The sequence below is a fragment of the Lemur catta genome, chromosome 3, assembly GCF_020740605.2.
Source record: "Lemur catta isolate mLemCat1 chromosome 3, mLemCat1.pri, whole genome shotgun sequence".
NCBI lineage: Eukaryota > Metazoa > Chordata > Mammalia > Primates > Lemuridae > Lemur > Lemur catta.
In genome coordinates this window covers 119,495,799-119,516,442 of record NC_059130.1, presented here as the reverse complement: position 1 = coordinate 119,516,442, position 20,644 = coordinate 119,495,799, and the positions used below count along the sequence as shown (strand labels likewise).

At 59.6% G+C, this 20,644-nt stretch overlaps 1 protein-coding gene across 3 annotated transcripts in view; it reads right to left on the bottom strand.

Annotated features, from left to right (window-relative positions):
* CASZ1 (castor zinc finger 1) overlaps positions 1–20,644 on the bottom strand; it is a 145,750-nt gene that overhangs the window by 13,800 nt on the left and 111,306 nt on the right. For all 3 annotated transcript variants that reach the window (XM_045546163.1, XM_045546161.1, XM_045546162.1), the window contains 7 exons: positions 11,486–11,974; positions 7,450–8,284; positions 6,336–6,404; positions 4,652–4,742; positions 3,700–3,864; positions 2,451–2,623; positions 1,375–2,216 (listed from right to left, as the gene is read on the bottom strand). In XM_045546163.1, coding sequence (XP_045402119.1) covers positions 1,375–2,216; positions 2,451–2,623; positions 3,700–3,864; positions 4,652–4,742; positions 6,336–6,404; positions 7,450–8,284; positions 11,486–11,974 — 2,664 coding nt within the window. The remainder of the gene's footprint in view (positions 1–1,374; positions 2,217–2,450; positions 2,624–3,699; positions 3,865–4,651; positions 4,743–6,335; positions 6,405–7,449; positions 8,285–11,485; positions 11,975–20,644) is intronic.

The window sequence follows — 20,644 nt, the reverse complement described above, 5'->3', positions numbered from 1 at the left end:
ACAGAGTTTTCAGATCTCAGGAGTCCACATTCCAGCAGCTCTCCAGAGTCCCTTGCCCAAGGTCCCCAGGGAAACATGGCCCAGCCCCACCCCCACCAAGCACTGGCAGCCCCCTGCAAGGTCCAGGAAGAGCCCCCGCGGAGCCGCAGGGACCCTCAGTCTTGGCTGGTTCCGAGACGGTCTGGAGTGGGTGCAGAGCATCCAGGCCCAGGGGCCAGACTGCTGAGGGTCAAGTCCTAGCTATGTGCTGGGGACAGACCATCCCCCACTGTTCCGTCAGCTCCACAGGGCAGGACTTTTGTCTGTCTGTTGTCTTGCCTGCTGTGTCCCCAGCACCCGCTGCCTGCCTGGCTCCCAGCAAGCACCCAGCAAGCCGCCCTCAGCAAGCATCCGCGGTTGTTCAGTGAATGAATGACATGAGCCTCACGCCAGACGGGAACTGTACTCTTCTTAGGGATTCAGCAATTACTCGTTACCAGATGCGGGGACAGGGAGAGGAGTGAGGTAAACAGAAAAGTACCCCCAAATCCAGAGAAAAATAGTAGAAACATTTAAAACAATAGACAATTCAAAAAATTATAGAAAGAAAAAAAAGAGAGAGATAGAGAGAGGGAGGGAGGGAAGAAAAGAGGGAGGAATAACTGCCCCCCCCCCCCAGGGAGCCCAAGTGAAGAAGATGCCGTGACTCGGTGGCTCCAGCCCTGCACTGTCCCACTTGGCAGCCACTGGCCAGCTGTAGCTACTCAGAGTTAAAATCCAGTTTCTCTGTCACAAAGCCAGCTTCAAGCACTCAACAGCCACACGTGGCTAGCGGCTGCCACGCTAGACGGTGTAGCATAGAAGGCCTCCATTGTCCAGAAAGTTCTACGGGGCAACTCACAGAGGGAGGAGCCTGGGAAGGGTGTCCCCAGGCCTTGAGGGGCTGTCCAGGTGTGAGGTGCAGCCAGCCTCCCCCAGGGCTGGACTCTCAGCCCCTCCAGGTCAGCTGCAGCAGACCCAGGACGCCCGGGTGCTGGGCCTTCTCTCATCAGGGATGGACTTGCAGGGGGGAGGATGAGCAGACAGGAAGGGAGGGGCCCTGTGTGGCCCCCGGGATGCCAGGCAGCCCACGAGGCAGGGATTACTGTCCCTGAGAAACAAGAGCAAGAGCTCCCAGTGGGGGGTAGGCCAGGATGAGGGGCCCCCCCAAAGAAATAAACAGGATGGAGGCAGAGACCAGGCAGAGGGGGGATGCTGGCAGGACAGACACTCGGGTGCAGGGACCACACAGATGCCTCTTCCAAACACCCCCCTGCTCTGTTCCAAAACCTGAGGCCAGGGAGCCACCCAGGTCCAAAAGGTGTTTGCTTCCTGGGCAGGGCCCAGCCTGCTCACCTGGGTCAAAGGTGGCAGAGGGCTTGAGGGCAGCCGCAGCCAGTCTGGCCATCATGGGTGAGATGAGGCCCTTGCTCGCAGAGATCCTCTCCATGATGGAGGCAGGCGGCACTGCGACAGAGGCAGCTGCCGTGGGGGCCGAGTCTCCTGCTCCTGAGGCGACCACAGCGGGTGTGTCAGGGGCCGCTGTGGCTGCTGCCCCAGAGGACACGGCACCCAAGAGGCCGGGGGCACCCACGGGCAGGGAGGCACTCCCACGGCCAGCAAGGATGGGGAAGTAGGGTGCAGGGGTGGGCAGCCCCGAGTTGGAGAGGGCCAGCGCCAGGGGGATGGAGCCAGGCAGGCCCTGGGGCAGCAGCCCCGAGATCTTGCTGCTGGGCGGCTTGGTGGTGCCGGGCACGGCCTCGGTGGTGGCGGTGGCAGTGGCTAGGGAGGCGGAGGACTGCTGGCTGGTGGGGGAGGCGCTCAGGCTGGAGTTCTTGCTGCTCAGGGCAGAGAAGTCAACGAGGTCATCGTTACTGGACTCCTCGTGCTCCGTGTCCTTGGCGCCCAGCAGCGAGGGGGGCAGCCCCAGCACGCCCGAGGAGCGGATGTGCCGGCGCTCGTGCTTGCGCTTGTGCGAGGTCATCTGGCTGGTGGAGGTGAAGGTGAAGCCGCAGCCGGCACGGATGCAGTGGAAGTGGTTGGTGGCCTTGCTGTACACGCAGCCCTCATACTTGCACTCCTCGTACTTGTAGAACTTCTTGAAGCCGTCCTTGGCGTAGGCATCGTCCTTGATGTGGTAGCTCTTGTGCTTCTCAATGTCACACTTGTTCTTAAAGGTGAATGTGCAGCCAGGGCGCCTGGATGGGACATTGGGAGCCTGTCACGGGGTCTCATGGGGCACAGGGGAGGCCCTGCCCTGCTGCCACTGTGGCCCTGGGAGGAACAGCCCCCAGATGGAAGACCCAGGCCTCTGAGGAGCCCTCAACTCCTATCCTTGCTGTCCTGGAGGAGGCAGGGCCCTGAGCTGTCCCATAAGCCTGGTTTCCTGCCCCCCTCCAGCCCAGGAGCCACCTTGGCCAGGTTCTGCTTACCTGCAGTGGAAGTGTGTGGTCTTCTGTCCATAGAACTGGCAGTCGGCTGTGCCACAGTCCTCAGTGGCTCGGAAACGCTGGAATCCGTCATTGATGAGCTGGGTGTTCTTCTTGTGGAAGTTCTCATGGGTCATCACATCTGACGTGCTCGTGTACACCTTGTTACAGCCCACCTGCACACGTCAGAATGGCGGTCAGGAAACTGAGTCTGGGTGCTCCTGGGCCAAGGTCAGAACTACTGGGTGCGGCTGTGGCCACTACCCTGCTCAGGGGACCTTCAGCACCTCTCAACATCTGAACGGTGACCTCAGGTCAACAGAGGAACGGAAGCAGAAACCTCTATAAATCCCTCAACCCCCGCAGGGAGGGACCAAGACCTGCTGAGGCCTGGCCCTGCCTATGCGGAGGATCAGGGCATCTTCAGAGACCCTGGACACTTTTCGGCACAGGGGAGGGAGACTCATTCTGCAGCAGTTGGGTTTGGAATCCCAGTCTGAGGCCCTACCTGTAAAGCCCTCAGGAGGTGGACGGGCTAGACCAGGAGGTCTGGAGGTCACCTTTAGCCCAGAGATTTGCTTAGTGGACGGTTCTGGGCACAGGCCCTCCCACCCCACCCCACCCGGGCCAGGCAGGCAATGTTGCCATATTGAGTAAAAACCCGTGGAATCTGAACACTCTTGAAGGCTGGGCCGTGCCAGTGTCTGCACCATCTCAGAGCCCGGAGGGTGGGCCCCCCTCTCCTCACGGCCCAGGTTGTTTCACAGAGGCCATAACAACCCCTGACAAATACCGGGGGAGGTGCAGCGGCTGCTATTTGCAACCCAAAGTCGCTCCTCCTCGGCCTGACACCTTGAAAAAGCCCAGACTCTGCGTGGCATTAAAACAAAGAATTAAACAAAAACCTCCTCAGGAATCATTTGCAATGCTGCTCTTGGTGTTAAAGCCTGAAAAATGTCGGTCTGTATAAACAGCTCACTGAATTTCATCCACACCAAGTATGGCCATGGGGAAGGCCCCGCCCTGGCCCACCAGACACTGCCCAAGCTTGAGCCCCTGGACTCCCAGTCCCTGTCCTGAGCCAGGAGGAGGGGGCTCCTGATCACCAGGGCCCTGCCCACAGGGGTGGCCCTGCCTCGGGGAGTGGGGCTTGGCGGGGGAGGGCCCAAGCTGGAGTTGGCTGCAAGGTCCTAGAGCTGCCTGGGCCGGTCCCCACAGGCTGCCCTAAACACCGGGTGGGGGTGGCAGGCACCTGCATGCAGTGGTAGTGGGTGCTCTTCCCGTTGAGGTGGCAGCCGTGGTAGTAGACGCTGCAGTCATCCAGTGGGCTGAAGCGCATGAAGCCGTGCTGCAGGGAGTTGTCACGCTTCTTGTGCATGTTGTAGTGTCGAATCACATCCTGCTTACTTGTGAACCTCTGCCAGGAGAGAGCACTAAGTCAGCAAGAGCCTGGACTCCCCATCCGTGCCCCCCATCCGCCAATGTGCCAAGAGCCCCTGGGCCAGGTGCTGGCCCCATGGCCCTCAGGTCTCCCTGTAAATAACTCTGCTTGGGGTTGAGGCAGCCCAGACTGTCCAAGGGCTGTTCCAAGCACACCAGCCCTTTCGAGGAACAATTCCAAAGGTTCAAGGACCACAGATCTTTCCCTGACCTTCTCCCAGGCTCCCAGCCATGCCCACGAGCACCGATGATAAATCAGGCCAGGCCTTGAAGGCAGGGTCTCTGGTGGGTGATGGCTCAGTCTGTAGGCTATGCCAGGCTGGGATCCCTGGCAAGACAGGTGTGCAGGCTGCCTGAACTCCCACCTGACTCACTAGCTCTGCACCCGCGAGGGTGGCTTCAGACATAGCGACACTCTGTCTGAACTTCAATGTTATCATCTTTAAAATGGGGCAGTAACACCAACCTGACAAGGCCAGTGGAAAGAGTCAAATAGATAAGGTGCGTAGGCTGACTGGCTCAGTCCGCCGTACATGGCAGACTCTCAATGGGAGGGAGCTTGAATTATGATCACCAGGGTGTGAATGGCTTTGTCGGCAGGAATCAGGGAAGACAGACAAGCTGGCAGATTTTCTGGCCCGTACCTACCCAAGTTAAGGTCAAGTGGCCTGAGTAGAACTAAGCACCCCCTGTCCCACTTCCAGGAAGAGCCTCCACACTGCGCAGTGGGTGGGCAGCGGAGTGTGTCCCTGTGCAGCCCGTACCTGATAGTTGCACTCGGGGTCGAGGCAGTGGTAGTGCTCGCGGTACTGGTAGGCACAGTGGATGTGGCCACAGTGCTGACTGCCCGAGAACCTGAAGAGACGAGGGGGTGGGGTCAGGGCCCTGTCTGCGGGCCAGCCCTAGGGAGGACTCTTCCAGGGCCCTCAGCCTGAAGGGCTGCCTCTTCTGTGACCGTGCCCCAGAGGAGTGCTGCTGGGGTTCAGAGGGCCCTGGGCCCTGTGTGGGGATGTGGAGGGGCAGAGAGGCCTGGGAAGGCCGGGGGAGTGACTGGGCTCATGGAGCTACATGCCTGCCAGCATCAGCCGGGGAGTGAGCACCATGCAGGGCAAAGAGGCCTGGCCCCAAGAGGGGGCAGGAAGACGCTGATTCAGGCTGAAATCCAGAGCAGGGGGAGACAGACAGGGGAAGAGATCTGGGATCGGAGGGAAGGCAGAGCACCCACGGCGGCCCACCTGCCCTTTCTGGAGGTAGCTGCCTGACCAACTCCCAGCCGCCACCCTCCACCCAGCTCGGGGCAGGTGCTGGGGGCCCTGGCTGGCCCAGCCTGAGGCTCTGCTGCTGAGAGGTGTTAAAGGGCTCTCTGTGTCCTGGGCTTTTCCTGACACTTGAAACATTCCAGAGTTATGAATTTTTAAAGCGCAGCATCTGTTTGGCTTCCTGCGGCAGGGAGCTCACTCTCCAGCCAACTCCGCAGCCGCAGCCCCGTGCTGCCCGGCCACTGCCCGCCTCCCAGAAAGCCCCGCTCCTTCCCCAGGCCCTGATGCTGCTGGGATGTGGCTCTCACGGCCTCGGTGACGGCCAGGCCTGTGGAGGCCACTCTAGAGAGAGCACACCACGACAACTGTGGAGAAGGTGGCTCATTCAGCCTGCCTGTCCCCCTCTGAGGATGACGTGAGACTGCAGGAGAGTGAGAGAAATCCCCCATGGTAGAGGGAAAATCCACTTGCACATAAATACTCAGGCTGAAGCTGCCAAAAGGGCCATCTGCTGAGGCACTAATAATAATGGTAATAATAATAATAAAGGGAAGATAGAACCACCCAAAGCTGGAAAAACAGAGGGACACGGGAGGTGGAGACAGAGGGGATGGCAAGAACTTGTAAGATCAGCAGAAAGACAGATGCCAGGCCTGGCTCCGGCCACACGCTGCTCCAGGCACCAGCAGTGTGGGGGCGGGGGTGGGGTCTCATTTGGGGGAATGTGTCGCAGCGAAGGCTCCTCACCTACCAATCCCGCGGCCTTTGGGATGGAAAGGGGGAGGCCTGGAGTCTGGTGGTGTCCAGGCCAGGGGAGCCCACTGGGCTGTGTCAGCAAGGACACCTGTGCACACCCCTTCTTAACCCCAGCAGCTCCACAGTGGCCCACGTCCTATCCCAGGCTCCGTGTCAGGGTAGGACCTGGACCAGCTGGAGGGGGTGCCCTCACCTGCAGCCAGGCCCGGCGCTGGGCCCTGCCTGCACCCTGGCCCTACTCGGATAATAAGCCACATAGGGACTGTGTGGCCTGGAGTACAAAGGGGCTGGGAGAGTTTAGGGACAGAAATGCGTGGGGGTGGGAGAAGGCAGCCACCTTGGCCCTCGCCGTCAGATGTCGGATGGTCCGAGTCCCCTGCCACTCCTGGCCCCCCACCTTCTCTCCAGGGCAGGCTCCTCCCCAGGGCCCTACCTGGCAATATATTTCTGGTAAATGTTTACATCTTCGGTGACAGCTGGTTTATCTGTGGGCAATCCGTTCCTGGTGAGAGACACACAGGGCACAGCCAATTAGTGGACAGGGGGTGCCTCATGCCCCAGGAGTGTCGTGGGCAGCTCCCTGCCCTGGGGCCCAGCCCTTCTCTCCTTGGCTCTGCAGTGTTCCGAGGCACTCAGGGTGGGACTAAGTCTTCCCTTGGCAGAAGCCTGGCAGAGGTTCAGCGAGACCAGCTCCGGTGAGGGTAGGGCCACCTGGAGCAGCGGGGCTGGAGGGCTCCACCCGGGGCATGGCAGTCTAGGGTCCGTCCACTGAGGCGCAAAGCCTCGGAAGCTGGGGCCTGGCTCTGACCCACAGGGACAATCAGGAGGCCCCCTGGGGAGGGAGTGCAAGTGCAGTGGGGCAGAGGGAACGCCTCCGCACCCTCAGGCCAGTGGATGCTGTCAAGATCTGCTCCCTGGTATACATCTCCCAGGGTCTGGGGGCTCCTATGCTGGTGTAGTGCAGGGAAGGGCTTTGGGGAAGGGTCTCCATCAGCCCCATGTGATCCATAGTTTTACCATCCAGGCCTTTCCCCTGTCCTTGGGTTCAGGCTGAAAAGGTATAGACACCCCCACCCCAGCCTCCTACCTTCTGCTCTGAGCCTGGGGGTGAAGGCCACCAGCATGGACCCACCCCTGCCACCCCCGAGAAGCAGTGTTCTCAGCCACTACAAGCCTGCCTTGGGCCCTCGCGGCAGCAGGCAGAAGAAGCCTGTCATGGGCAAATGAGGGTGTCCACAGCCCCTGGTATGCACACAGGCAGATGCGCACAGTACCAGGTGTGTGAGAGCGTGTGAGGGTGCATGGGAAGACATGGAGTATGCAGGTCTGCGAACCATGCGTGAGTGTTGCACGAGGGCACACGGATGTCGGTGCAAGAGCAAACGTGCGTACCTGTGCACATGTGTGCAGAGCACTGGGTGCATGGTGGATGTGCACAGGGTGTGTGCAGCGTTGTGTCTGCAAGTGTGCACCTCACATGTGGGGAAGAGGCCTCCCACTCAGCTCAGCCCCCGGGCTGGGTGGCAGTGGGAGGGGGAGTGCCTTACTTGACAGTGGAGACGGTCCCCGTGGTGATGGAGTCTGTTTTGGAGAAGGTTGACTTCAGGTACTCAGGAGTGCTGAAGGACAAGGAAGCAGGTGGCTCGGGCCCTGGCCCAGGGGTGCTGGGAGCACTGGGCACACTGGCGAGGGGTGCAGGAGCCAAGCTGGGGGCGGGTGGAACCTTGGCAGGGCCCGGCTTCTGGATGCCCCGGACATCGTACTTGGAGGGGCGCCCCACCTTGCCCGTCTTGAAGGCGATGGCTCCACCCATGTCGGGGCTGCCCTCCCCAGGTTTGAAAAGGTGCAGGTACTTGACGTTCTCCAGGTCATACTTGGATGCCTTCTTGTAGGTGCTTCCGTTCTGGGGCCGCAGGTTCTCACCTGTCTTCAGTTTTTGGATGAAGAAGTCATACTTGGAGGCACGGGCCACCAGGTTCTGCATTTGGATGCTGCTGTGTGACGGCAGGGGCAGGATGGTGGCCTTGGTCTCCAGGTGTGCTGTGTTGCTGGGCAGCCGCAGGCCAGGCAGGGGGCCCACCACCTCCTTGCCCGCCCGCTCCTCGGCCTTGGTGCCATGGGCTGGCCAGGGAAGCTGCTCGCCAGCCTTGAGCTTGCGGATGTACTCCTCGTACTTGGAGAAACGCGCCCGCTTGCTGAGGGTATCCTCAGAGGTGGGCAGCATAGAGGAGGTGGCCGCCTCAGGGGTGGAGCCCGCGTGCAGCTTCTCAAAGCTGATCTTTCTGGCCAGTTCGTCCCTTGTGTTCTGGTCGTCATAGCCAAACATGCCAAGGAACTCGGTCATAGTGGAGGCTGCATAGTCCCGCAGTGAGGAGGCCTCACCTACATGGGAGGAGGGGGTGGATCACCTCTGGGAGGGGGCAGGGGAAGAAGGGAAGGAGCCCCTCCACTGCGAGCCCCCACCCATGGAGGGAGGGGCCGGCATGGGGAGGGGGTGGAGCAGGACATGATCTATGGACATTTGGCTCACTTGTTAGGTTTTACGACTCTTAAATTAATTTGTTTTAAAAAAAAGTAATTAATACTGGGGTAAAATAAAACGAGTTCATCAATGCCAGGAAAATCAATTTCCTAAATGTTCTGGCCGATGGCTTTTCAGTACATTAAACAAAGTTTCATAAATGTCTCCGCTCTCTCGCCTTGGCCTAATATGAAAGAGAAGTCATTTTACTGGAAGTAAGGCCAGAGCCCAACCTGCCTGCCGGAGTAGGGGCCAGTGAGAACGGGGCCAGGGACAGGTAGGGGTGTGGGCAGTGGCTAGGCAGTCAGGAGGGAGCCCAGGGGCTGAGGGAGATGCTCTGGGTAGGGGCAGGAGTGGCTGGCTGGAGGGCCTTCCCTGACCCCCACAACCGGATGCCCTAGGTAGATGAGGGGCTCACCCCAAGACTGCCCCAGGACCTGGCCTCTTGGCCTCCCCTACCTTCCCAGGCTGCTGACAATCCTAGACAGCAGGGCTGAGGGGGCACCAGTATGCCCACCAGACTCACTTAGGGCCCCCACCCTGGCCAGGATTTAGGACGTGGATGACTCCTTCAAACTCCCCTGTCATCCTTTGGTCACTTGTGCTCACACACAAGATTGCATCACCTGGGGAGAACAGGAGCCTGGGATGGGCCCAAGTGCTGCCCAGTTGTCCTTACCACTGTCCCCAGCCCAGGCACACTGAGAAGCCTGGAGGGATTTCCCTATAGTGATGTGCATGCACACACAGCCAGACACACACAATCACATACACACTCCCACATACAACAACCCTGACACGCATGCACACATACACTCACATAAGCTCACATACATTCACATACAACATACACATGCACTCACATAAGGACACATAACACATATGTCAGACACACTCACACACACTCTCACATTCAGACTCCCAAGCTCACATTCTTAGCTATCTTCTCCAATTCTACAGACACGCACGTACACAAGTCCCCCAAACCCTACACCCAGCTCCCGAGGGCAAGTCTGAGGATGCTGGGAGGAAGACGGTCCCACTGCAATGCTGAGGTCTTTCTCTTCCACACACAACCGAACACCACAGCAGACGCAGGACCCCCAGTGTACACGCACACTCATTCCTTCACTGAACATGTGCTACACCCGGATCAGGGTTGCATGCACACAGGGGACTGAGACCCACCAGGGCCCCAGGGGACACCTTGTTCTCTCCACTCGTGTGCAAGCCAGCCCACTCTGGCACACTCAGAGCACCAGGACGCTATGCAAGCCTGCTGGGTCTGGGATTCTGGAAGCATACCTGGAGGGGTCTGATGGGGCAGGGTGGGGCCTGGGCAGGAGAGGACACCTAGCAGGATGTGGAGGGAGAGGCTCTGGGCTCCTGGGAGGGGCTGGCACCCCACTAGGTGCAGAAAGGACAGTCACAGGCAGCCACCTGGGCCCCAGGCAGGCAGAGGGATGCAAGGACCCAGCAGACAGATGTTCTCCAGGGCAGGGCGGTGGGTCAGCCACTGTCCTGACCTGAAGCTACATAGGGTTGGGGGCCCAGCTTGGGAGGAGTGGGCTCTGGCTTCTGGATTCAGTGGCTCAGGGACCAGGGAAAGGGGCTAAAAATAGCTGGAGGCAGCTGAGCCCTCACTATATATGGCAGAGAAACAGAGGGCTTTGAAGGGCAGGCAGCTTGGAGCAGGGAGGGGGCCAGTCAGGGGTCCCGGAGGCCTACGTCCCTGATCTCCAGGGCCCAGAGAAGGTAGCCTGGGGGCTAAGCCTATGGTGGGCAGCTGGGGCTCCGGCTGGCTCTCTCCAGTGCCCAGGACTGAGCCTTGTCCCAGGTGTCGGGCTGAGGGGGGAGGCCTGCAGCCATGAGGCCCCTGGCAATTGAAGCCCTGCCTCCTGCCAGCCCTCACTGCCCTGGAGGCCACAGGCAGGACCTGAGACCTGCTCGCCTGCCCTCGGCTGTGGCAGAGCTGGGCGTGGGTGGGGTGGGGTGCGGAAGGGACAGCGGCCCTTGTCACTCCCTCTCCTCTCCTCAGGCCCAGCACAATCACCTTGTGTCTGGCAACGGCAAGGGCTTTTCCTATCAGAGGAAACTGAAGGTCACACTTTTCCTCATTGATCTTGCAATGTTTGTTAATTACTCTGTCACTGATGTGGCGAAGGATAATTAAACAGCTCTGTTTATATCTTATATGCATAATTATGTGGCTGCGCAGGGCTCCCCGCACAGGGAGGAGATGCGCCCCTCGCTGCAGGGGGAAGGGGATAGGGGAGCGGGCAGGGGAGGCTCAGGGCACCAGGCACCAGGCACCAACCTGGGAGGAAGGCTGGGGGTAGAGAAAGGTCCAGACCCTGGGGCTCCAGTCCCAGTGCTGCCCCCTCGCCCGCCCTCCCTGGAGCAGAAGGTGCACAGGGCTGCTCTGGGTCCTAAGGACAAGGAGACACCAGAAAAGCCGGGCCTCAGCCATCTCGTGGGCAAGAGGTCAGCCAGAGGACCACGTCCAGGGCAGCTGGGTGTAAGGGGATACGCCGGCTGGGCGGGCCATCCTCGTGGCCCTGAGCAGGCCTGCCTGGGAGGGCCGGGACAGAGGCTTAGGGAAGGAGAAGGCCCAGGGGAAGGGCAGGAGAACAAAGCCGAGTCTAAGCTTCTCGGAGAAACCTCCCCGAGCTCATGAAGTTCGTGGTACTGACTATTCTCCCCACGCTCGTGGCCAGGGACTACGGCCCCCGACAGGCTTGCCCGTCTCCAGGTGTGTGTAACAGAGTCACCCACCACCATCTGTCCACTCATCTATCCTGCCTGTCCATCTGTCCATCCATCCGTTGTTTCTTGAAGATGCACGCACTTGGGACAGCCCAGCCTGGCTCGCCCTGGGTGCCCCCCCATTCCAGTTCTTGCCTTGCCCCCACCCCTAGGAGTCCTCACCAGGTTGGATAAGGTGTCAGTATTTGGAGCAGGGGTGAGGAAGGCTCCCTGGACACACCGCCCCTTCCCTGCTGGGCCTCCCCAGGGATGGTGCCCTGCCCTCCTTCCCCTCCCTTCAAAGGCCAGACACGCACCTGAAGCCTGCTTGGTGCTGGGGCCACTGTCATCCTTGGAGGCGGCCCCGTCTGAGTCCTTCTCCTCTAGGACGCTGCCATCCTTGGAGGGTTCCTCTGCGTGGTCTTCCTCATCACTGCAGCCCTGGGGCTGCACCATGTAGACGCCCTCGGGTGGCAGCTCCAGGCCCTCACGGGCAATGCGGCCCAGCACGGGCGCGGGTGCTGGGTCCTCGCTGTACTCCCCATTGACCCACTTCTCGATCACCGCCCGCCTCTTGTCTTCCTCGCTGCGGGGGGCCCGGGCCATCCCAGACTCAGGGCCACCACACTCTTTGTCCCGGGGCCGCAACAGGCCACCCTCGGCGTGGGAGCCTGCCTCTGCTCCCTTCTCCACCACCACCTGGCGGCTCAGCTTGGCGCAGATGGCATTGAGCTTCAGGCCGCCCTTGCGCTTGGCCGCCATGGCGGGCTTGCCTGCTGGCGGGTCGGTGCACCGCGTGCCTTCAGCTGCAGGGACAGAGGAGGGACGGAAGTCAGAGCACAGCCTGCCCTCCCGAATAGCCCTGCACCCCGATGCTGCAGGTCCCTTGATGCACTGTGGTTTCATCAAACTGCCCTGAGACTGCCTGGCACCTGTTGATCTGCCCCACTAGACTGTAGCTCCCAGGGCCAAGCTCGAGAATCACTATCCTCAGAGCCTGGCACAGGGCCTGGCACAGACTAGGTGGTTCAAAGACTACTCTGTAAATGAACAAATGAATGAATGAATGAGTCTTCAAATACATGGGGTAGTCTTCTGAGAGGCGGTGTGCCCTTTGACACATGAGGAAACCGTGGCCCAGGCAGGTTAAGGAGCTGGTCATGGGGTCAAGCTGGCAGGTGACAGTGCTGCATTGCTGGCAGCCAGTTCCACTTGTGAGCATGCTCTCTCACCACATGTCCCTGGGCAGGAGTCCCCGAGAACCAGGACCAGCCTGTGCCAACCTCTGTCCTTACTGTCCCAGCAGCACTTGGCTGGCACCTTCCCCTCCTGAGTATCTCATCCCCTGGCAGCTCCCCTGCCAGGCCAGGCCCCCGGGCCCCACCTGACTCCAACCTCTGCTCACCGGACAGCAGAGATCTGCCTTAGTTACCTGCCTGCTATCAGGGTCTTCCTCGGCCCTGCACAGCCCGCTCTGGGCCTCTGGCCACTGCCTATTGCCAAAGTCTTTCCCTCGGCCTCAGCAAGAGCTGTCCAAATGGAGTTCCTCACAGCCCTTCCTGGGGCCACTTGTACCTGTCCTAGGACCTCACTCTTCCTCTTCTCCATTGGCCAGCTCCTGCAGCCCTGGAAGGCCTAGCTGGCCCTGGGATGCCCACCTCCCAGCCCAAGGGTCCCCAGCTGGAACAGGCTGAGGTTCCTTAGATCCCTAACAGGGAGCCCAGAAGCTGCAGCCACAGCACCTAATCTCTGAACATGACAGCTTGACACAAACAGCTGGAAACCCTAACCAGGCTGCTCAGCCTAAACTCTGTCCCTGATCAGGGCACTGAGGGTCCTGGGGGAGGAGGGGCACATGGCAAGCCCACCCATACAGCTTGGGATCTGCCCCAAAGCTTGACAAGGGTGGATATACACATACACACGCGCACACACACACAGTGACCCCACATGCTTATCTGTCTATCTGTCCATCTGCCTGTCCATCCATCCGTCCATTTAGTGGGCTCCTACTGTGTGTCAGACCCTGTGGTGGAGCCAGGGACAGGGCAGTGGCCCTGGCAGATAGGGTCTCAGCTCATACTTTGTGTACAAGGAGCCCCATCAAAGTGTGCTTCTCCATGGCTTGGGTCAAGTGGCCGTCACCAGAGAAATGGACATGTCTGCACCTCCACATAGGTCCCAAGGATAAGTGAGGACAGGGGCTCTGCTCCTCAGATCCACGGGCAGAAGGGGCTCCACCATAGCACATCAGCACCATAAACACCCACACACCCGGAAACCCAACAGGGGGCCTACTCAGACGGGAACAGCAACACCTCTGTCTGCGGGGGGCCTCGCCCCACAGATGGACTTGACTTGTACCCACAGGTAACTGTCCCCCAATATACACAATGCCCAGCGGCTCCAGTGAGATCCTTGCCATGTTGCCAGCTGCCCGTATATACGGCCACACCTGGCCCAGACGGGATGGGGTGATCTCAGCCCGGCCCAGGGAAGGGTCTGCTCAGCCCACTTCCAGTCCCGTGGCCCTTGCTTCAGGGCCCTGGACCTTGCCCAGGCCGGATGCCCACTCTACCCAGGTGTGTCCACATCTCCAAGTCTGTGCTGCCCACACCCAAGTCCCCACACTGACATGGGGCTCTAATCATCACATCATTCCACTCAGGGCCTGCCAGCAGGTTCCCTGGCACCAGGTTTCCTACAATGGGCCTACAGGGAGCAGGCCTCACCTGGTCCCCTTTGACCCCTGCCCTGGACAGAGAAGGGAAGGGTGGGAGTGGGGGAAACTGCACTATTTTTATCAGGAGGTAAGCAGCCAAGTGTGTATGGCAGACGGCAAATGAATCTATAAATATTTATCCTAAGGAAGAGGGAAGCAGAAGCTCCCAGGGCTGCACTTGCTGCTGGTGACACCCCCTCCCCGGGCCCCCACCCATCCTGGAGCCTCCCCGCACTTCAGCCCTCCCAGCCCAGCCCACCCTCTCCTGATCTCGGCTATTTGCCTGGCTCAGTCCCTGCCTGGGCCCCCACCAGCTGCGATGCAGCTGTGCACCCAGGGCCCACCCCGAGCCCCCAGGCCCCTTTGCTCCTGCCGACTCCCCCCACACCTGCCCTCCAGCTGCCACTCTGCCCCAGCCCACCTGCCTTCCAGATGTTGCCCTCCCTCTGACTCTACTGCGGGTCCCAGGGGTGGAAGTGGAGGGAGGCGTGTGGGCCTGGGATACAGGGGCAGGAGGCAGAGGCAGGGCTTAGGCTCCTAAGTGCCAGCGCGTGCAGGGCTGGGGAGTGGGGAGGGGGGTGTGTGAGCTGAGGTCTTAGCTGTCTGCCGCCTTCCGGCCCACCCCGTGGGGCTAGTGCCCTGCCTCTCCATCAGGGCCCTGGGATCTATAGACTACCCTCCCCATGGGCTGACCCCAGACTCCTGTCCATGTAAACATTCCTCTGACTTTCTTCCCCAAAATATAAACGCCGTGGCCAGGCCTCAATGGAAGGAAGCCATCCGTCCCCGGCCCTGTCACTGCCCCTTTCATCTCCTTCCCGCCACCAGCCTGCCCGCTGCTCTATTTACACTGGACACTTCCTCTGGGAACAATACTGCCCAGGAGGCTAGCTTGGGCTGGAGGGTGGGAAGGCGAGGGGACTCCTGCTCTGCTCACCCAGGGACGGGCAGACTCAGGAGGCGAGGCAAGGGGAGGGGCAGATGTGGGGGCCCATCCAGGCCTGAGACCCACATACAGGCAGAAAGCCCACCCTGCTCCTGGTGGATCTCTCAGCCTCCAGCCCCAGTGGCCCTGGACTGTCTGGGGCGAACTTGGGGAGGTGGCACAGCATCAGGTTACTGCTTAGCCTCTGGGGTTGTGAGCTCATGGCCTGGCTCTGCCCTCGCTAGCTCTGGCCCTGGGCGAGCTCTCTCGCTGTAGAAGGGCTGCAGGGCTGTAAGGTGAGAGTACACCTGCCTGCACCAAGCACAGGGCCTGGCAGGCATGGACCTGGGAAAAGGCAGCTGAGCCCTGGGAGGGGACAGCGGGCAGATGTACCACACCTGGGCTTGAGATTCCCAGGCCAAGAGACCTCACCTGGCCCAGGAGATGCAGGAGGTCTGCAGCAGGGGTGGGCTGTCCTCTCAGGTCCTCCCCGTTTCCCCAAATTCTGCACCTTCCTTCCCAGGGCTCCAAGCTCAGCCAGCCCCCAGCAGGCAGCTCTTGTCTCTGAGCGGAGCAGACTCTGCTCGGGGTGGGAGAAGAGGGACAAGAGCTGGCTGACCGCCTTGTCGGGCACTATCTGAGGACTTGCAGTGACTCAGTGGAGCAGGCGCCTCACCGTCCCATCTGACAGAGGAGAATGCTGATCCTGGTGCTGTAGACACCCAGAGGCTCAGCTCCCCCCGGCCGGGAGCTCACAGGGCTCCTGGGCTGGCTCTGGGAAGTCCCAGGCCTCCCTGTGGGGGCTCCTGCTCCAGCCATCCCCTCCTCACCCCCACTTCCTGTTCCCATAACACCGAGCCCCTTAAAGTGTTAACTGCGATGGGTAAAACGGTGCAGCAGATTGCTACAATAAATAATTTACTGATATTTATAAATATTCAAATCAGCCGGCTTCAGAAATCCAATGAAGGGAGGGCCTCAGGAGAAGAGGCCCGTTACGGCATGAATCTCCTCATTCCCTCCAAAGGCTGGGGAGGCCAGGGCTCCTGCCAGTTGTGGGTGGGGAAGGGGGGCTCCTGCAGCTGCTCCTGGGCCCCTTGTCCCTGATCTCCCTGCTCTCTAGGGGCAGATGGTTGGGGAAGAACTGGTCCTTTCTCACCTGGCCAGGGCCAGGCCCTCTGCTGCAGGCAGCCTGGGCTCAGGGAAGGAGAGGCCCAGTGCCCACTGACTCTGGCCCTGGGTCTCAGAGTTGTCTGTCCTGCCTTGGTGGGGGCAGTCCCAGGGGCCTGGGCAGCCTGGCAGCTGCTCCCCACCCGTGAGTAATGTGTTTCGGGGCCGGGCTGCCTGTCACCTACCAGGCTTCGGGTGCTTTATGGGCTCTGCTTGGTGGCTCTGAACTCCCTGGTAGGAAATAAAGTTCTCCCTGCGCGTCCCTTCTAAACATTTCACTCAGTGGAAACGGTGTTTAAGAAAAATGAGGACATATTTCTTCCTAAGGATGCAGTATCCCCTTGGGCGGCCTAATGCCCGCTGTATATCAGGAGGTGGGGAGGCAGGGGCCAGGAACCAGTCCCTGGGGGTGGGGGTGGGCCGGGCCCGGTCTGCCAGTGCCAGGCAGCTCCAGGGGCCACTCACCAGAGTGGTGTCTAGAGCCCTACGGCAGCTGGCACCCTTGGAGCACCTCCTCTGTGCCAGGGACGGTGCTGGGCCCACAACAGTGTCCAGCATCCCCACGTGGCTGCTTGTCCTGTCCCTGTTTCCAGATGAGGAAGCAGAGGCAGCGAGCGAGGCTGGTAACTGCCCACGCCACCCAGTCAGTGCTGGAGCCCGATCCCGCCAGGCTCAGATGTCCAAGGTCATGGTCTTAAACGTTCCCACTCCCCGCCTCCCAAATGAGCGTCCTGGCGCCTCAGGGGTACGCATGCTGCTGGAGCTTCCACTCTGCTACCCTCTAAGAACACGAACTTGATAGGCCACAAGGCCCAGTTTTGGGGTCTTGTGCCTATGTCCTTTCAACACGCTCTGAGCATGCAGACCAGGCCCTGAGCTGAACCCTGAGGCTACAAAGTGGGCGTGACAGGCAGCCTTGGTTCCTGTGTCTGGGCCATTCAGTTTGGGAACGGAAGTTTACAAGTCATTACAAGAGCCATCCCCATGGTGAAAAGCACAGGTGCCAGAGGAGCGGCAAATCTGGGAGTGAGGAAGGGCTGCTGGACGCCAGCTCCTCACGAGCCTCCTCTCCCCGGCCCCCCCCCACCCGCTCCCCTCCATCCCATCTCCCTCTGAACAGTTCCCTCTCCCATCTCCTTCAGCTGTGGCCCCTCCCCCAGCCAGGACCTGTCCCCTAGGAGAGGGGTGTCCTTCCCTCTTGGGCCCAATCCCGACCCCAGCTCCAAACAGAAGGGCCTCCGAGTTTTATGGGTGGGAGGAATGGCTGCTGCTCCCCAAGGATCCTCAGCAGCTCCAAGCTGGAGGGGGTGCTAGGCCACTGGGCCCTAGCTTGCCCCCCTTTGTTTATTTATTTATTATGATTTTTTAGTCCAGTTAAAAGGTTTACTATCCAGACGCGTCTAAGTGGCCTCACTTAGCGTAAGTAACTCTATAAATCAGGGGAACTGTTAGCATCCACCGCACAGGCTGGCTATCAATCTCCCCCAGGTCACAGCCAAACAGGAAGGGGAGAAAAAAGAGAGTTACCACCCAGGGGAGATTTAAAACACACACACCCCGAGCAAACGCACACAGATGGTGCGCATGCCGTTGTGCGCACACACACCCAGGCGTCTCTGTGTTTGTACAATCACATCATATTCACACGTGCACACGTAGAGCAGGCCAGGAACTGGAAATGCTGCGTGGGGTCACGGCAATAGGACACATACACAGGGCTCCTGTAGCCACAAGAGGAGGCAGAGCTTGAGGGAGGGGTGCCCCGGGAAGGGAGCTAGGGAGCTAGGGCCCCCAGGGCTCCCACGGCCAGGCTACCAGCGCTGAGCTGTGCTGAGCTGCTCTGCTCTGGGCAAGCGGCTCTGGAGGGCTGCAGAGGGGATGTGTTTCCCTTCCCCCCTCCCTGCCACCAGCCAAACCCAAAGGGTCCGAGCTTTTCCCTTTTGAAAGCCCCAGGTAGGCACTTGGCTGCCACTTGGCCACTGCAATGGGGCATGTTGTCACCCCAGGTCCTCACTGACTATGCCCAAGGCTGGGCACACCCTAGACCTGGCACGGGCTCAGGAAGGGCAGCACCATTTAAACGGGTAACCGGCTGCCGTGCAGAGAACCGGAGGGTCCAGGGCTAGGGCAACTGTCCAGAGTGAGCTCTGCACAGCGGCTGCAGAGATGTCCCACCGTTTACTTGCGAAGGTGTGGCTTAGGTGTCCATGCAGCCTGGATAGAGGCTCCCACCCATACCTAGAAGGCCCCACTAGCTGAGCCACACCAGGGACTAGAGTGGGGGAGGCGTGTCCCCTGGTCCCCGAGGCGGACACAGGCAAGGCAGCCCGAGGTGGGAGACCAGCCCAGGCCCACCTCCTCTCCCCGCTGGCCCGGGAGGCCTCCCTGGCTCACCCGCCCGCCCGCCGCATCTCCCCATGAACTCTATTTCTCTTTCCTCTCCGAAAACAACTGAGCTGTAAATACTGTTTAACCTTCTCCCCCCTCCCCCCCCACCCCCTCCCCTCCGCACTATAAAAACACAAATATGCCATAACTCAGCCGCCCGGCCGCCCAGCCTCCAACATGCCCCGCGCCCGGGCCTCTCAGGAAGGTCATTACAAACGACTTTCCGATTCACTGCTCCTGAAATAATTTTGTGTATTAAAACCTGAATCTGCACTTTCTGGGGCCGAAAGCCTCGCTTAATTATGGCGGGTGTCCTTGGGACGGACAGTGATCCTTCACTCGCCAGCCCGCGCTCCAGCCCTCCGCCCGCCGGCCCGCCCCCCTCCCCGGGCCCAATCTGTTTTCAAAGTGTGTCTGTCCTTTATTAAATTGTTTTCTTTTCCACATTATCAGTTGCCATGGAGACCTCATCTCTCGGATTATTTGAATTTCATTATATCTATTGATTTGGGAGCATTTCATCTTTTTTATTGTTTTTCTGTCAATTTTCAAAACGAATAACCATCTAATTTGCGTCAGTGCTGATTATGTTTGTCCCTCAATAGAGGTCGGCAGCTGCGCTGGGGAAACAAATCAATGAAAAACCATCATAAAACTCCCCACTCCAGTCTCCAGGATGTGTGGGTGACATTCCACGCCTGCGAAAGACACACTCATCAGCTCCAACTTCGGCTACGGTGGCAGTGGCGGCAGCCCCGCTCCACGTCCGCTTGCTTTGGCCTTAATATTTAATTTCGCGATTTGGGGCATTATTAGTGGTGTTTTTATTAGTGCGTGTGCATGTGAGTCTTTGGTGGTGGGCTGGCTGTTTCATTAATTTGTGGGCGAGGCAGGGAACGCTGGAGGAGGGAGGGTGGCCGGCGTCGGGGGCGCCGTGTAAGTGGAGACAAGAGGGGGAAAGCCCTGGTGGAGGGGACAGGAGCCCGGGGACCAGGAGAGCCCCGAGGAGGGGCTGGAAAAGGGGGACTGAGCGAAGGGGAGGAAAAGAGGGAATTCAAATTGCTTACTTTGTTGGTTTTTTTTAAATAATTTATGCAATTTTAAGCATTTATGTATAAATTTTTTAATAAGCCACCCTGGAGCAGGATGGCCATTAACATCCCAACGTCCTTCTGTCCAATGGGCTGGCGGAGAGGATCAATTTCTGAGAGTACTTTCCCTTTTTTATGACATGATAAAATGCTTTTAAAGCAACTTACACAAATATGGAAATTTTTTTTCTTTTTTTTTTCCGTCCCCTCTCCCTTCCCCTAACAGCCTTCTTATCCACCAGGGAGGGGGAGGTTGTGCGCGTGCACACACACACACACACACACACACACACACACACACACACACTCTGGTGCTCACCCGTCTCTCTCCTGCTGGGGAGGGGGGCCGAGGGGGCTGGCAGGGAGACAGCCCCAGTTCTAACTGGAACTGGCCGCCTGTCCTTCTAACAAGGGCATAAACTTTCATTACCCATGCACGCAGTCAAAGACAATTTAGGGAAACGCGCTGCTCAGAAAAGGAAAACCTCAGCGATTCGTGGCCTGCGCTGCTGCTGCCATCTGGGGGGCTCCACCTTCAGCTTGAGGGAACCCAGACCCTGAACCTCTGCCCTGCCCAGCAGGAGGCTGGGGGAGGCAGGGGCTAGTCCCAAGTGGTGCCCTCGGGAGGCAGCACAGAGGTGGACGGCAGAGCCAGCTAGAGTGCAAGGGTCTCCCTCCTTGGCTAGACGGGACCACATAGGCCTTGGATGGGGTGGGCCCCCTTAGTCCTGCCCTCCCCTGACGCCCCTTCACTAACCCCAGCCAGGTGCCAGCCCTTGAAGACAAGCACAGGGCTCTTTTGTTTCTGCCACTCCAGTGCCAGGAACAGAGCAGAAGGTTATCTATGTGGATGGACAGACAGATGGACTAAATGAAGACAAAGGAGGGAAATGGGCCCGAAGGTATTCCGAGGTTCCAGCCGGGGCCCCACAGATGGCACTTGCTTAGTGTGGTGACCAAGGTGCCCTCCCCAGGTGTCCCTGCTCTGGAAGCAAGTCTGGTGCAGAAGTGCCGCTGGGTATAGAGTCACGGGCATCAGCCACCATCACCCCCTACCCTGGGCCCGAACCCCTGACCTCGTTAGCTTTGGAGGCAGGCCTCATGAGGAAGATGGCAAGTGGCCCTGTCCCTAGACTTCAGTGTGCCTCTGACCTCACCTTCCAGCTCCTCCTTCCGATGG